General features: G+C 40.1%; 1 protein-coding gene across 9 annotated transcripts in view; it reads left to right on the top strand.

Annotated features, from left to right (window-relative positions):
* The window catches only part of ITSN2 (intersectin 2), an 80,642-nt gene that overhangs the window by 7,435 nt on the left and 56,133 nt on the right, over positions 1-17,074 (top strand). For 8 of the 9 annotated variants that reach the window (XM_077175136.1, XM_077175141.1, XM_077175139.1 and 5 more), the window contains exon 2: positions 5,961-6,024. In XM_077175136.1, the coding sequence (XP_077031251.1) occupies positions 5,994-6,024 (31 nt within the window). In that variant the 5' untranslated portion in view covers positions 5,961-5,993. Of the gene's footprint in view, positions 1-5,358; positions 5,494-5,960; positions 6,025-17,074 lie in introns of those variants that run through there. The other variant, XM_077175137.1, reaches the window with a different exon arrangement.

Here is a 17,074-nt window from a genome sequence, read left to right as displayed (position 1 = left end):
CATCTTTTCCTGAGGAAGTTTGTGTCTCCTGGGAGAAGGGCCAGGGAATTAAATAGTGAGCTTCCTGAAGTGGGATTCTGATTCTCTCCCTCAGAACAATTTCTTCCTTGCAAAGAAGGTTTGAAGCTGGAGGGACAGACAGAGAGGGACCTGCAGGTCTCTGCCTTAATGTAGAGAATTAAAAATAAAATGGGAGAAATCTTCTCCTAGAAAGGAGGAAGGAAAGACCAGTTTTAATCTCCAGAAAGAGAGGAGAGAGCTGAACTGTGTCTTGACACTCTGAATGGGTGCTTTCACAGCTGAGCAGCTGTGTAAGAAACAGAGTAAGCCCAGCAATAGTGACCACACAATTCTGGTTTTTGAACAGAAAGAGAGATCCTTGTATTTTGGATGGTCAGTAAGTTCAGAAAGCATATTAGTCAAGCAAGGTGGGCAGAAAGGTATTTGTCAGAAAAATACTTTTTGTGTTCTGTCTGGATCACAGAATCACTGAGTTGGAAGTGACCTTCAAGATCATCGAGTCCAACCCAGCCCTTAACACCTCACCTAAGCTGTGGCACCAAATGCCACATCCAGTCTTTTTTTAAACACATCCAGGGATGGTGACTTCACCACCTCCCTGTGCAGGCCATTCCAGAACTTTATCACTCTTTCCATAAAAAACTTTTCCCTAACATCCAACTTGTATTTCCCTTGGCACAGCTTGAGACTATGTCCTCTGGTTCTGCCAGTTGCTGCCTGGAGAGGGAGACCAACCCCACCTGACTACAGCCACCTTTCTGGTGGTTGTAGAGTGATAAGGTCACCCCTGAGTCTCCTTTTCACCAGACTAAACAACCCCAGCTCCCTCAGCCATTCCTCACAGGGTTTGTGTTCCCAGCCCCTCACCAGCCTTGTTGCCCCCTCTGGATGAGCTCACTGTTGGGTAGGAAGTTTCTCTTTCACAATGAACAAGGAAGGGGCTTCATACCCTAGGGTTAAGAAGTAAAATGTTTAAGACTTTTTTTTTTTTTAATATCAAAATATTAACTGAGGCTTTCAGTACTGTTATCTACAGTAGCAGGGGGAGCAGGAAGAGCCAGCAATGTGCTACCCACAGTCAACTCCTCCGTTCTGTCACTGATGTCATTCATCTGTTATCAGAGTGGGTGGACTTTGTAAGCTGGCCACAGTGCATTTTGAAAAGGCCATGTGCCTGTGTATAACTGTACTGTATAAAGGAGATAAATGCTTGGCCTGCCACAATGTTGAGATGTTTTTCTTTTTTTTTTTTTTAATCAGTAAACTCTCATACCAGTATGTCTTGAACAGAAAGACAAAGAGAAGTTACAGTCTGTGCTGCTTCATAATGCCTTACTAATGCTTCTTATTGTCCCATTTTTAAGGGAGTACTCCAAAAAAAGCAGCAAACAACTACATGGGCTATTGCAGTGTCACTGCTTTGCAAATATAATGAGTTGTCTTTGTGTTGTCCAGGTCTACAGGTGTTGCAAAGAGTAAATCAGGTAACTAGTGCTGCAGTCTCTGTCCTTGCTAATTGGCTCTTGCAGCAAAATTCTGCAATATATCTTCCTCCTGCCACAGAGAGAAGGAAAAGAGTAATAGTGTGACCACACATGCTGCTTCCATGGGATTTGCTTTCTTCCAGAGAGAACCTGGTGCACCAGACCTTCATTTCTACTAAAACTATGTGGCTGTGGTTCTTCTGAGAAATGTTTTGGAAAAAAAATTGATTCAAGTATAAATATTAACAAAGATTGTGGTGAGGCCGCCCTTCATAAAATGGCAATATGCCTATGATAGTAAAAACAAAAAGCTTTTTTCCTTTCTCTTGCAATCTGCCCAGCTCTAATGTTTTCTAATGCTTTCAGCATGGTCCTGATGTGCCCCCTGCTCCTTGCAATCTCCTCATTTCTTTTCTGCACTTGTATCAACTATAATGAACACTGAGAGAGGGAACAGAAGTTGCAGTCTGGCAGGTCAGTTTGTGAAAACAATTAGGGCTTTAAAGATTTGGGCTAGTCAGATGGCTTGTTTACAAGAACTTGCTGTTCTGCTGTTTAAATGTGAGATCCAAGTTTTCCTGTTTTCACCCTAAATGGCAGCAGGACTTAATGTCATCTACAGTGTTTGTAAGGATGTTTGATCCTGTTGTTACACCATGGATTTTGTACTGTCTGCCACGGTTTCTTACAACTGATAACTGAGTTCACCAAGCACATCTAGAGCATTTTGCAGAAACAACTTTCTGTGAAATGCTCTGGTGGCAATGTCCATGATTTCATCCATATCATCTGTTTGGGATACTGGTTATAGTATTTTCTTGATTCTTATTTTCTTTCTTCAGTGAACATTTCTATATGACATTGTGTAAAAAAGGTCCTTGGAAGTGTACAGCTTCCACCTCCATTAATGATTAAAAGATATCAGAATCTATCTAAAAAAGTCTAAGTTTGTCTTAAAATGAGAATATTTTGCTGTGATTCCCCTTGGAAAATCAGTGGCTCACACTTGTGTCCTAAAGGCTTAAGGTGTTTTTACACCTTTGTAATCTTTATAGATGGTGACTGCAGCAACTTTATTTGCAATTTGTGAAAATAAGCTGCTTTTAGTTTTGATATATGCATAATCTCCAAGACTTTAGGATGTGCTGGAGAAATGCAGAAGTCAGAATACTTGTTGAGGGCAAGCTCCATTCATTGAGAAGGATTGTTTTTCCAGACTTTTGAAAAATGTGCATAGATTTCAAGTTTACTGGGCTGTTTCCTCCTTCTTTAAAAAAAAAAATTGAGGGGAAATTATACTGCAGCAATACTTTTATTCTTCCTTTTTTCACTTTTTGGTACAATTGAGAAGCTGTCACTGTAGAAGTATCTGTGCTTGGTGTAGTCCTGGTGTCTGAATGGATCTGTGCAAAGGGATAAGACTGCGTTCCCAATGCTGGTGAGATACAAAATCCTGCAAAAGTCCCATTTATGATTTTTTGGTTGCTTCTGTAAGGTCATAGTTTTCTTCTTTAGGGGTTACTGTAGGAGGTTTTGGTTCCCTTCAAGTTTAGTGTTTATTTGAAATGCCACAAGGTCTGCATATAGACATAATAGTGAGACAACAGAGCTAAATCATGATTTAATCACATCACACTGCTGTAATGTGTGATGTGATTAAATTTCAGTACAGACCCATTGGGCAGTTCCCTGGTTTTGGACCTTAGGTGTTGGTTCATCTACATGGCAACACCCAGCACAGATTTGCCAGGCTGGTTCAGCCCAGGCTTGGGGAATTTTCAGGCACACTGAAAAATCCCTGTTGATAATTTGGGCAGGGATGCTCATTATTTTTGCTGATGAAAATGAACCAGCAACACGTGTCCTCCAGAGATGCAGGGCCTTCATAAATAGGAATGACCTTCACCCAGCAAAAGTGACATCAAAGTCCTCAAAAGTTTTCAGTTGAGATTGATTTTAAAATGTGGTATAGTTATGACTCTAGGGACATTAAAATGAGGAGAAGAGGTTTCCCCATTTGGTGTGCATGAAGCTGCCTGGGTTACTTCTCTCACTCATGTGCTCAGCAGTGGAGGATTTTGAAATCTCAATCTACACAAGCCATTTCAGCAAAACCCATGCAAAATGCTACTGTATAACTGTGAGTTGTATGAAGTATTTAAAAAGTATATCTTAAGATCTGGGGCTTTAAGAGTTAATCAGTATACTTGTATTGTCTGATAATTATCTGACTTGTGTTGGGAGGCCTCCCCTCAAGTACTGTGTCCAGTTTTTGGTCCCACAGTGTAAGAAGCATATAAAAATACCAGAATATGTCCAAAGGAGGGAAAGAAGGATGGTGAAAGGACTGGAGGGCAAGACTTTTGAGGAACAGCTGAGGATGTGAGGTTTGTTCAGTTTGGAGAAGAGACTGAGGGGGTGACCCCATTGCTGACTACATCTTCCTCATGATGGGAGCAGCAAGGGAAGTCCCTCTCTCCTGGTAGCAGGGCACGAGGGAATGGCTTAAAGCCATATCTGAGCACATTGAAATTGGATATAAGAAAAGTTCTCCACAGAGGGGGCAAACATGCCAGGGAGCTCCCCTGGGAGGGGGTCATGGCCCCAGCTCGTGTTCATGAAATATTGGCCAGTGCTCTTTACATAGGCAGGATCACTTTTAGGGTGTCTTGTGTGGAGTCTGAAGTTGGACTCAGTGAACCTCTTGTGTCCCTTCCAACTTGGGATAGTCTATGTTTTTGTGATTATTCATTAAAAAAAAACTCCAAAACCTAAAAGCTGCCTGAAATTAAGAGACTAAAATGAGTTGGAGCAAAGATCAAATATGTAACACTTAACCAGTAAGATTAAATGTGGAACAAGTCACATGAAGGTAGAAGTCTGCTGATTCTGGGGGTGTTCTCCAGCATCCTGCTTCTGTGTCATGGTTTCAGGTTCTGTTTTAGACCTCCTTGACAGAACAGCTTTTGTAGAGAAATGTGCTGTAGAAATGTTTTACAACATTGGCAGCACATTTCAGGAAGGCTCTTTATAGATCTCAAGTGTCTCTTGCTAGGCTGCTTGGTAGGTCCATGTCTTGGAACAGTTCCATGCTTCCTTTTTTCATCTTTCTGTGGTTGATACCTTGTGTCATTGTGAGGGATCATTTGGACTCACCAACCACTCCATTTAGTTTCTTTAAATACATATGTATACATGTGTGTGTAGCCAAAAAATATCTATGTATAATTATGATGTGAACTATATATAGAGAAAGAATTGTTAACAACTGATCCCAGACATTTTTAATTTTATTGAAGAAATGTGCAATAGATACAAAAATGCTTTCCTGTCCTCAGGTGGAACTGGAGTGCTTTCCAGTTGTGTGATTTGGTGCTGAGATGTGCAGGAGTTTCTTTGCAGGGAGTATGGAGGATGTGATATTTCTGTACTTAATGTTAAAATGCATGCCTGTATTGAGGTGAAGGGGTTTTTTGTGTATGTGTGTGGGTAGGAGGTTTGGTGTCTGAAAAGGGGGTGGGCAAGATGTGATTCATGTTTCTTTTAATTAAAATAAATATTTCATTTTTCTAGCTTCATCCTGTACAGTAGTTTCTCCACAGAGAGCACAATGATAATGATGTATGAATTTCAGTATTTAAGTAAAATTATCTCATCCAAAGCACAAGCCCACTTCATTGTCTTAGTTCTGTATTTGTAAAGCAGTGAATTGTTCATGCTTTTCCCTCAGATAATTGTTAGTGACCATTTTGCAGTTCTAAAGAATTCTTTATATGGGTACACTTGAAAGAATGTGTACTAGAAAAGGAAAATCTTAGTACTCTGATATTTATTATGAAAGTAAATTCTGTTCAGACTCCATTTAAATGCTACTTTTGAGTGTTTATGCAGCAGCTCAGGAGAAGGAATAACTTCATTGTGTTGCTTCTGCAAAACTGGCTGATGACAGATTTTTATTGGGACAAGCCCTTTCTTCAGAACACATCATGTAAGAGTGTTTTCTTTGTTAATAGTGCGTGGAGTGTTGGAGTGGATGAATTTGAATAACAATTAGTTTTCCGCTTCGCTCAGCAGCAGCTTTGGCTTACCGAGCTGAGCACTGAACTTTTTGTTTAGTGAAACGCACAATATTTACCGGGGAGCGCTGGCAGGGATGTGCTGGGGCTCAGCCGCGTGTCCCAGCCAGCCGGGAGCTGTTTGTGCACATCGCTCCCAACAGTTGGTACTGTTTTCCTTTAAGAACTGACACGAGGCTCAGACTGCACTGCATACGCTGTTTTAAAAAAAAAAAAAAAAAAAAAAAAAAAAAAGGCCAAAAAAGGATCCCGCCAGCCCTCCCCGGTGTGATGCCGCTGGATGAGCAGCAGCAGCCCCGGCCGGGCATTGTTCACTGTCGAAGCGGGGCCGGGCGCTGCCCTTGCTGCATTATTAATGCGCGATGTTTTCATGTTGCAGATGGCTGAGGGCTAGCGGCGCGCAGTCGGGACCATGATGGCTCAGTTTCCCGCAGCCGTGAATGGTGAGTGGCTCCGGGGTGCTCAGCCAGGGCTGGAGGTTTGGGGGTTGTTGTTTGTCTGTGGGTTTTTGTGCTTTGCTGCAGATGCGATCGCTGTCCGTGGGCTGGGAGGGGACAGCATCACTGCAGTGTCATTTGGGCTGCGATGGCAATCCCGGGGCATTTACAGCGCTGAGGAATGTGCGAGTTGTAGTGGAGCCTGCCTGACTTCAGGCAGGGAATATGCTAAGTAATAGTTGATTAAACTTGCATACCTTTTCTGTTATGTAATTCGGCACAAAGTGTGTTCCATTACGGTCCATTACGCTGTTTATTTTAAATAAAATATTTGAATGTGTCAAGCAGTTTGTGACATTGATGAAAACAATCAGTCCTTCTCAAAAATAAAAAGAGAAAAAGCATTTTCCTCTTGACTGTGCTCTTTGCACTACAGAAACTTTTAAATTTGTTTCTTGGTGATTTCCTTTCAAAGACATGAGAGTTGGAACCTTAAAATTGTTCCTCTGTATATGTATGGGATGGAGCTTTTATTTTTAGAGGAGGCTTATTTGTGAAGGCATGATTTGCAAAGACCTGCAGAGAAATTTGACATTTACATGTTGTTATTTACAGAGCTGGCCAAAATGAAAATACAAGTATAGAAGCAATGTTTCGTACTTCAGATACTCCTGATAAAGAGTATTTTTCTTGATAAAACTAGAAACATAGGTACAGGAATGAGTATTTATCTCATTTGTCTGTGAAGGTTACTGCAGGACTGGGAGGTCTTTAACTAATTTAGAAAATTGTCACTGAGATAAATTGGGAAAGAGTTTTTGGCTTGTTTTTTTTTTCCCCCAGAACAACATTCAGATTTCAAATTAAACCTCTCATTAAACCTACAAACCTGTTTCATATAAGTGTAAGGCTTTTCATTAGAAAAAAATCTGTGTAATCAATACTTTTTTTAATATACAGTCAGCTGCAGTTTTTTCCAGACTTTGTTTCACCTTACAATAAAAGCCAAGTTAAAGGAGTCAATAAATACTAGGGGAAATCCTATAGACCAAATTTTTTTTTCACTTAATTGGACATAATGGAAGTTTTTTTTTGTTTTTTTTTTTTTTTTTTTTTGCCATATGGTTTTTGCTTCTTAATTTAAAATAAACAGTCAGAAGCTCTCTTTGGAGAAGATACAGCTTTATGTTCTTGGCTGTCTCTGTGGTGTATGCATAAGTTATTTGATGTCTTTTAGTTTTGGCTTTTTATTCCTTGGTTCTGTTGGACAAGTGTGCTGTCAGTGCTGACCACATACACTGCTCTCAGAAGCCTTAGTTTAGGAGAATATCCTTGATCTGAAATCCCTTGGGCAGTACTGTCTCCACTTTCAAAAGGAGTGGTGTCAGGGGATGCTGCCTTTCCCCTCTCAGAATTTTACTGAGTTGGAAGGCACAGTAAGAGGAAGAGCAGGGGGAAGAGAGCCACCAGGCAGTAGTTAAGCTGTTGCTCCTCACAGAGTAGTTTGGATGACTGTGTCAACTCTGTGGAGTCTTGCAGTCATATTTCTTATCAAAACTGGTAAAATTTCAAACAAATCAGGTGTTTTAAACAAGCTTTAATGTGATTTTTAGGTAAATACTGAGCTGTTGAAGTTCTCTAATCTTTGTTCCTCTTCCCTGCTGCTTACCACTTACAAGCACTGCTGTAGTGGTTGCATTCAAAGTAGTTCACCTGCATTTGCCACTCATTGCAGGAAACCTCTAATTATGTTGCTAGACCTTGGTAGTGACTTGAAGCATGAGATGAAGAGTGAGGTGATGTGTGAGGCAACCAAGCCATTAGGCACTGCTGCAGCCTGGGAGCACTGGCTGCCTGCCTCACCTTTGTGCTAGCACTGCATTGACCCTTCCCTTTTGTATGCCACTGGGGGAAATAGTGGGTTCCTTCTGTGGAAAAAAAACCTCTTATTCTTACCAAGGTACAATGTACTTAGCTTTTAGTTCATGAGCAGCGTAATGCATGAAGTAGTTTCCGTTTCTGGGTTATTTTTGGTGTTCAGTGTTACAGCAAAGTGAGGGGATGTGTACAAGTGTGCGATTATGTGACACACTCTAAGAGCTGCAGGGTTCAAAGCATGATACTCAGCCTCAAACAAATACAAGTGGGAGATGCCATGACACTTTATTTACCAGCCTAAGCAGAGAAAGCAGCTCTGTACAGGATCCTGAGAAGGAAGGGGAACTGAGCTGTGTGTGGAGCTCCTGTGGAGAGACTCAGCTCCTGTGGAGAGACTCAACTTCCTCAGCTTGAGGAACCTTCAGAACTTACCTTGGCCAAGCAGGGTCCTGAGCCTGGCATGTGTCTGGTGGCCACTGTGCTGTGCTGGGAGCTGGCCATGTGTAAATGTTGTGTGCTCTGGGGGCACCTGCTGTGATAAACCTCTCTTTAAAGTCATGAAAGGACACAGTGCCCAGAAAGAAACTCCCTTTAACTCTCCATTGCTGTCCAAGGTGACCTTTGTGGGTGCCTTACTAACAAGCTGAAATTCAAAGAGGAAAGCAGGACTAAAGAGTGGGTGTTGATTTTTCTGGAACTCAGCGCAGAGCCGCTGATTTTTATAAATTTATATCCCGTGCAAAATGTAAAGGTTATGGTGACATTTTATATGAACGGGCAAGGCTGAGCAGCATGTTTCTTATACAGCACCAGATGGATAAGAGACATTTATCTGTGTGGAGTCCAGTTCTATCAAAGAGCCACTCCAGGCATTTCCTTCTCCCCAGTCAGCAAACAAGATTGAGGATACCCTACTGAGAGTTTAGTTCTATCCTGTAACTGTAACTGCTTGAATATTGGTCATTATTCCTGTCAAAATGATAATACAAACCCAGTTTATAGTAGTTGATTCTTCTTACAAACAGTTCTCCATCTGAACAAAGCTTGCTTAGGAGTCTGCCCCAAGTCTTGCAAAAGCTTTTGGAAATGGCATTTTGTTACACTAAATAACAACTTCAGCAACTGTGTTTCTAAAGAAAGAGTTAATATACTAACTGCAAAAGACACTTAAAAGGAAAAAACCTTTAATAGGTTAAAATGTACTTCCATCTAGTTTGTCTCAGTGATTGCTGCCTTTGTCACTGCAAGAAGTAACCTTCACTGCCATGGGGTGTGTTCTTTCCAGCTGGAGAGGAGTTGCAAGATGTTTCTTTTCTAACTCTCCTTCCTTCTTCTGTAGGCCAGATTTGTTCAGGGTTTGATACCTATGCTGATGGATCTTGGTTTTGGGGAGATTTAATCTTAAGGGACCACCTGGAACAAGGAAAGCAGTATTTGCTGATCAGTATCTTTCACATTGTTTACTTAAGTACCATTGGAATTTTTGGGCTGTGCTTTTTTTTGTTTATGTTTTTATTTGCCATTTCTCTTCCCTTCTACCACCTGTTTCCTTTCGATATAAATTTTCTGTGGTCCAGCAGGAAAATCTCTGATAAACTGAGGTGTAGAAAGTAATAGTTGTAACTCAATTCATGTGCTTCCAAACCTTCATAAGTAAGACTGGATTTTGTGCTGCTGTGAATAGAATTTTGTGTCTTCACACTTAGGTGTGTTGGAGACTACAGCAGACATGAAGGGGTTCTGTGAGGTGTCAAGGGCAAAACACTCACCAACAGGTTCTGCTGCACCTTCTCTTTAGAAAAGTCAGTCTCAAGCTTTGCAGTCTGAATGCTTTTGAATTAGGATCAACTCTGGTCATCAGAGTTCAATTGAAAGCTGCTTGAGTGCAACCTGACTCTTCACCTTGTGTGCACTGTAGATATGGAAACTGTAGACTTGAATGTCAACAAGTGTAGATAAAGACACAAAGCTGAATTAGACCTTGCAAAACAAATATCAGAACTTGTTCTCCCATCTAAAAGTAGCAAAGGGAAAGAAACTGTAAGACAAGAGCAAATATTTTCTCTGTCTTTATTTATGAATTAAAGCTTCCTCTTGGTGCGGGCAGTGGTGTCAGTTGATATGGAGCAAAATTCATATGCTCAAGTCAGAGGGGTGTTTATCTTCCACTGTCACACCCTGCAAAAAATTGGATTTCCCGTGTGTCTGCCATATTATATGTTTTCTTTAATCTTGTAAGTCAGAAATAGTGCTGTAGGGTTTCAGAATACAAGGTGTCTTATTTATATTTAATTGTGAACATAATATGATTCACATGGAGGATGTAAGAGGAGATCTTAAAAGGAAAAAATGGAGGTGTATGTTAAATAGAGTAAATGGAAATGGGTTTTAACAAGGGAATGTTGTACTTTGTGCCTTCTTCAATACCTGAGTTTTGTAGAAAACATGTAACAGATCCCATGGTTGGATTTCATTAGAGAAATAAATGGCTAAAAGGGAAAGAAAATGCAAGTTTTAGAGCAGACTGTTGTAGTCATGTTATTTGTCTTGGATTTTATCATGATGCCAGTCTTAGTGGTTATTTATGGCAATATCATCGGTAAAAAGAAAACATATGCTGGTTAAATTGGAAGATGACAAACTCTGTAGTAATTTTCTAGCCAGAATTATACAGTATGGGCTGCATATCATTGGTTAAATTTCATCACATTTCTGCTGTGCTGACTTCAAATAGCTTTTTAGCCATACCATTATGGGCTAGAAGAATTTCTGCTGTGTGCTGGCTGTGACTAACGAGGAAGAAACCGGATGTGTTAGAGGATCACGTAGTAATTATGTGATTTGAGGGAAAGGAAATGCATCCTAAAATGTGGTGGATGAAATCAGGAGTGCTGTGTGTTTTGCTTCAGGCCCTGGTGAGGCATGTTGTGGGTTAGAGGGCAGAATTTGGGTTATCTGCTTAAGAGGGGGGCAAAAGAACCCAGGAAGTGAAATAGATACAAAGCTGGGCTTCAGTGTAATTAATTAAAGTGCTGAGAAAGAGTAAAGGGGTTGCCTTTGTTAACCTGCCCAGATAAGAGCTTACTGTTTTGGTTTGGGTTTAAATTTTAATTTTATTGCATTTTCTACTCAGTAAATAAATTTGCTCTTTATTTCTTCTTACAAGGAAGAACAACATTAAGGAGGGAAACAAACTTGTGTTTAAGTACAGTGTTAGCACAGGGGTAAGTGGAGATGAAGCAGCTGTTGATGCAGTTGATCTGGAAATGGGAATGGTTCTGTCAGCAGTGACATTCTGGACCATGGTCAAGGAGGAAATCTGAATGCCTTAAGGCAGAACTTGCATTTTAGGAAGGAATTAATGTATTAGAGTTTCTTAGAGAAGCAGCAGTCTGCACATGGTGACCTTGGAAGTCCCTTCCAATCCGGTGCTCCTAAAATGTAATGAAGAATTAGATAATAATGAAGATTAGTGTTAGATCTTGAGCTGTTAGCTTACTTTAGGCCTATAATTTTGTCTTGCTAAGATTTCATTTTGTTATTATCATGTGTTAGCTTTTATAAGGTAAGTTTTCACTGAGTGGGAAACCCAGGATGGTTTTTGTCTGGAATACTAATACATTAATGTAAGCTGCTTTATTCATTTTGGATGTCAGAGAGACTTCCTGATGTTTTTTCTTCAAAGCATATAAAACCCTAAACAAAAAACCAGAAGAAAATCTACAAATACTTTCCCAAAATGGAGCAGAAGGCTGAAGGCTTAGTTGAGATAACATAAATCTAATAGATGGCCAAGTTTCAAAGTGCTTTGACTGTTAAAATGTTCATTTCCTTGAAGGTTTAACTCCCAGGTTTGTGAAATACATTACTCTGATAAGCCACTTCATGTGATTGTTGCAATTTAGGGTTGATGAGCATTGTGTGAAGTGGCACCATCTAAACATCTACTAAATTCCAAATCATCTGTGATCATCACTTTGAGCAGGCCACAGACAATACTAATCAGTATTGGCAGAATGAGTTCAGGTTTAGCCCACTAATTATAATGGCAAGAACAAACACATTTTTCAGGCATTGTGGTCTGTCAGATATATTTATATAATGCCTATTACTTTAATTAGGAATCTTGTGTGTTCAGGCTTTCCAGTGTACTGCATCAGTTCTTTGGGACATCTGTTGTTTTTCTGACAACGGGACAGTAGCTTTAAACCATCACTGAGTGAGCTGCAAGGGGTGAAACCCTGGAAAGCTGAAAGAATGTCAGTGACCATGGGACTAGCATTCATACAGGCCATCTTCAGAGAAGGTGTTTTAATAAGCTAAAAACATCTGTGCTTTAGTTGGATGTGAGGTTCTCTGTATGCAAGTCTCAAGAACAGGTAAGGTTAAATGAATATCAAGAACTTTTGCTGCTCTTTTACTTCTTCCTGAAGTAATTTGCTTAAAAGTTTTTATATCTATGTAAATATAAATAAGACGTGGTATATTTTTAAATTATGCACCGACATTTTCTCCTGCATTTCTTCTCATAACCATGATTTAGCATTGAACCATGATCTCTGCAGCACAGTTGTTTCTGTAGGAAACAGATCTTTCCTGAAAAGTCCTGGTTTCACTGCTGTGAAGCTCTGCACCTGCTACAGTGTGTGTTGATACTTGTATAACTGTACTGAAAAGGGTACACTTATTTTTTCTTACCAGCTACAAGTGAAATTTGTTGTGAAACAAATAATAGTGCTTCTGTAGCTCAGTGTCTCACAGGACATCCTCAGGCTTGGGGAAATAAAATTTACAGGTGTGAGTTAGTGTATAAACTGTTTCTGATGGAGATGATGTGGGTTGGAAGGCCAGCAGAGTCTCTCCCCTTATTTCTTATGTACTCTGTATTCAGATTGGATTAAGAAATACACAGACAGTCCTTTTTAACCTGGCCTGAAGATAACATTCACCAAGCTCCCTTTTCTGGAAATGGTCCACTCTATAGCTGCCAGAATCTGTTACACAAAAGGAAATAAACTCAAAGTAAGGATACCTGTGAAAAAGGTGGCCACAGAGAGATTGTGGCTCCTGTGCTAAGTGAGACTAACGGATGAGAGTTGCTTAGTTTAGTTTAGAGACAGCTAAGGATAGTTTAGGTTGTTTTTTAGAGACAGCTAAAAACCTGTAAAGCCATAACAGTATAGAAAATGCTAACAAGGGAAGGAATATTCACTGTATTTTTTCATAGCTGCAAAGCAACATTATATGTAGGGAAATTATTGAGTTTAAGGCTAGCAGAAGAAAATGGGTTTGTTTGTTGGTTTGGTAGTTTGTTTGACACGGTGAACAACTTACAACTCATTTTTAGGACTCACTGTCTTTAAGATCTTTTGGAAACATGGAATCAAAACTTGAGGAGGAAAGATCTGTGCCATGGCTATTAAATGGTTGCTGCATTTTTTTTTTCCTTTCCCTTTGGGGTTTTTTTTGGCTCGAGAGGCTTGCTAAATCAGTGGTTTCTGGCAACTGAGAAACTATAACAACTGCAATACCCAGGGAAGAATTCTGTTCCAAATTCTAGCCCATAACTGTCCCTGTGAGCCTGCTGGCAAGGCAGGATTAGGGACTATGATATAAACTGATATTTATATATATATGTATGTATGATATGATATAAACTGATACCAATGGTTGTATGAACATAAATGAAGCAGTTTTAAATTTATTATATTTCAAATCAACCCCCCCTGTGTGCTAGGAAAGTAATATTGTATGTGTGCTGGATATAGTTGGCAGGTTCTGCTAATTAGTAATTTATCCTTCTAAGGAGAACTGTTTGAGCAAACTCTCTTATTCTTGCTTCTGTTTCCTTTGTGTTTCCTTCATTTTCCCTTCATTTTTTCTTTCTGCCAGGACTAGAAGTTACAAAGAGAGGGTAACAAGAATGATTAAAGATACAGAACAGCTTCCATATGTGGATTAATTGAATTGACTAGGACATTTCAGCTTGGAAATGAAAGGGTGGGGATGGTGGAAAATACAGATGTCACCTTCCCAAGGTCATCCATTGTTTTTCAGGCAAGGGAATGGTAATTACTCTCTGCTAACACAAGGATTATCCAGTATCAGATGAAAGTACCATAAATCTCAGTCATACAGAGCACTTTGCACTGTGTCAGATAAAACAGTGTAAGCTGTAGGAAGCTGTGGATGACAAAAGGTCTTGGATTCCTTAAATCATTAGAGATAGGTGGATTTTCCTTCTAGTAATGAGGCAGTTCTCTGGTTCAGGAGCTGTGCTGGGGCTGAGGAGACATCCTGGAGCAGCACCACCACATGCTTGGCTCACACTGTCACTGTGCTGGGATATCAGCTGGGGGGATATTCAGTCTCTGCTGGAAGTACTGTTACTGTGTTTTGTTTCCTGAATTATCTCCTATTTTTATTTTATTCCAAGATCATTCAGGAAATGCCTCTTCATTTTTTCTTCTATCCCACCCTTCCTGTGTAATTTTTTGGGAATTTTTTTTTTTGTTCGTCTGTTTTCCTCTCCTCTTTCAAGTCTGTGTCCCAGTTCTTCATTGCAAAGATAACCCATCAGCCTTCCTCCTGGTCCCAGACTTCCTCCTCAGCTCTGAGAACCCAGAAATGTGGTTTTTAGTCTAATGGCCAGATAGTGATGAGAACTACAAAAATTACTGTAGGAAAGGACCTAATATTCTTGAAACAGAATTCTGTTCTGATCTTGTCAGTGTATGTCTTCATGGGAGAATAATTTCCTTTACCACACCTAATTTCAAGGTTCACTTTGCATCCTCTTCCCTGGTATTTTTACTGCCTGCGTTTCTCCTGGTGCAGAAAGATTTATTGGCTGCCACAGATGGAAACTCACCTGAATCTTATTAGTTTTGCTGCACTCCACAGAGATTTGCTAGACAATAATTAAACAAATTGTTCTTTTGTAAAATTTTAATTAAGTCATAGGGTTGTTTTGTGAATGCTGGTGAGCAGCAGCAGCATAAAGCATCAGTTTCCAGGATTAGAAATATTTTGTCTAAGCTCTGGTGATCTTTTCCCACAAACATGGTAACTAAAAATTTTTATTTTTCTCCTGGAAGGCTTTGTTACAATACAGGTTGATGAGTTTACTCGAAAAAGCTTCTGACTTGTCCTTAACTGAAGGGTAAGCATCCCTTCAATCTCCTGTATCAGGCTGGGAAGGAGAGCCATGGATTCTGTCAGCTGGAAGTTTGCTCACCTTAAAAGCAAATGGAGGCAGGGCTTAAAGCTGGAGAATTTAGCAAAGTATGATTATATTATGCCATGATAATATTGCTTACTTGACCTTTTCATACCTTCCATTGGAAAGACTCTTGTTGGTGTGACTTTTTTCCTCTCTTCTTACCATTTCTAAAATCCATCCAAAAGTATGAATTGCAGGTTTAGGAAAATGACCATTCCTGTGTGCTGGGCACTGGAGAGGATGTGCCTCAAATCCTGTGTGCAGTTCAGGAAGGACATTGAGGGGCTGGAGCGTGTCCAGGGAAGGGAACGGAGCTGGGGAAGGCTCTGGAGCACAGGTCTGATGAGGAGCAGCTGAGAGAGCTGGGAAAGGGGCTCAGCCTGGAGAAAAGGAGGCTCAGGGGGAACCTTCTGGCTCTGCACAGCTCCTGACAAGAGGGGACAGCCAGGTGGGGTCGGGCTCTGTTCACTAGTAACAAATGACAGGACAAGGCAAAGTGGCTTCAAGTTGTACCAGGCGAGATTTAGATTGAATAGTGGAAAAAATTTCTTTCCTGAAAGGGTTGTCAAGCATTAGACAGGCTGCCCAGGGCAGTGCTGGAGTCATCATCCCTGTGGGCATTTAAAAGACCTGTAAATGTGGCACTGAGGGACATGGTTTAGTGCTGGGCTTGGCAGTGCTGGGTTGATGGCTGAACTCCATGATCTTAAAGGTCTTTTCCAGCCTAAATGACTCTGTGGTTCTGTGATTCTGGGCACAGACAGAGCTGTCAGGCTAAAAGAATGGGCTTGTTTCATGTGCTGCAGCAGTGTAACTCAGCAACTATGGTTGGTTTCACTGCCATTGTTTCTCCAGAATCAGGCAGAAAATAATTTTATATTAATTGCTGGTATTGAATCTAAATCTGGCAAAGGCTTAGGTTAAGCCCAGCTCTGTGTGCCAACGTCTTCATGTAAGGAAAGACAAAGTTAATTAACTTTTAAGAACAAAACATGAGTTTACCAACATTGTGTTTTACAGTGATTGCACTTTTTGATGAGATGTAGGAAACTTGCTTCAATGAAACTTAAAAAACACACTATAGAATGAATTGTCAAAAACTTTACAGAAAACTTGTGTAAAGGGTAGCATATTAATTTGCACTTCAGAAAGTTTATATACATTTCTAGCACACATTTCCTGATGTACTTTTACATTAACGAAATTTTACTTTTTTTTTTGTTTTTCATTATTTTTCTTCCTTGGTGTGGGTTTTTTGTTGTTGTTGTTGAGGGCGGTGTGGTTTTTTTTGTTATTTGGCTTTTTGTGATTTGTTTTGTTTTTTGGTGGGTTTTTTTGGGTTTTTTTGTTCTCTTTTTTTTTTTAGTGCTTCAGTGGAATTGGAAATAATTTAATAAAAAATTATCTTCTGAAAATGGATAGCCTTAATGAGTGAAAAGATTCTGTGATATTTATAAAGCATAGAAATACTATCCTGCTATTATAAACTGATACTTTAAGTGCTTTGGAATAGCCAAGTGTGCTGTAGAGTTCAGAAAAGAATTGGATCTATACTGTTAGCATGGATTACACTATTATGTATCTCTAAATTGTTTTAGGGACTATACTCCTCCTGAAAGCATGGATTATGTTTCTACATTGGGATCACTGCGTGGCACAGGGTGTCCTGTGTTCTGATGTTCCTCCTTTATGGATGGATTTTGTGTAGCAGAGTGGGGGCTGCCAGTGACAAGATCTCCAGGCAGAATTCTGCACCACATCTCACAGGAGCAAGTGGATAGTTTAAACAAGCTCAGTATTTGATTTCAGTGAGCTGTCCAACCTGAGAGTTCCCAGTGTACCACATATCTGGAAATTCTGTACATAGTGCAAAGAATATTAATTGTACTCTAAAAATGCAATGTGGCTGCTGTTGCTTTGTCCCCATTTCTGTAACTTTGCTCTACAATTAGACAA

Source organism: Agelaius phoeniceus, chromosome 3 (genome assembly GCF_051311805.1).
Source record: "Agelaius phoeniceus isolate bAgePho1 chromosome 3, bAgePho1.hap1, whole genome shotgun sequence".
NCBI classification, from domain to species: Eukaryota; Metazoa; Chordata; class Aves; order Passeriformes; family Icteridae; genus Agelaius; species Agelaius phoeniceus.
The sequence above is the reverse complement of the archived record's forward strand: the minus strand, read 5'-3'. Positions and strand labels throughout refer to the sequence as shown.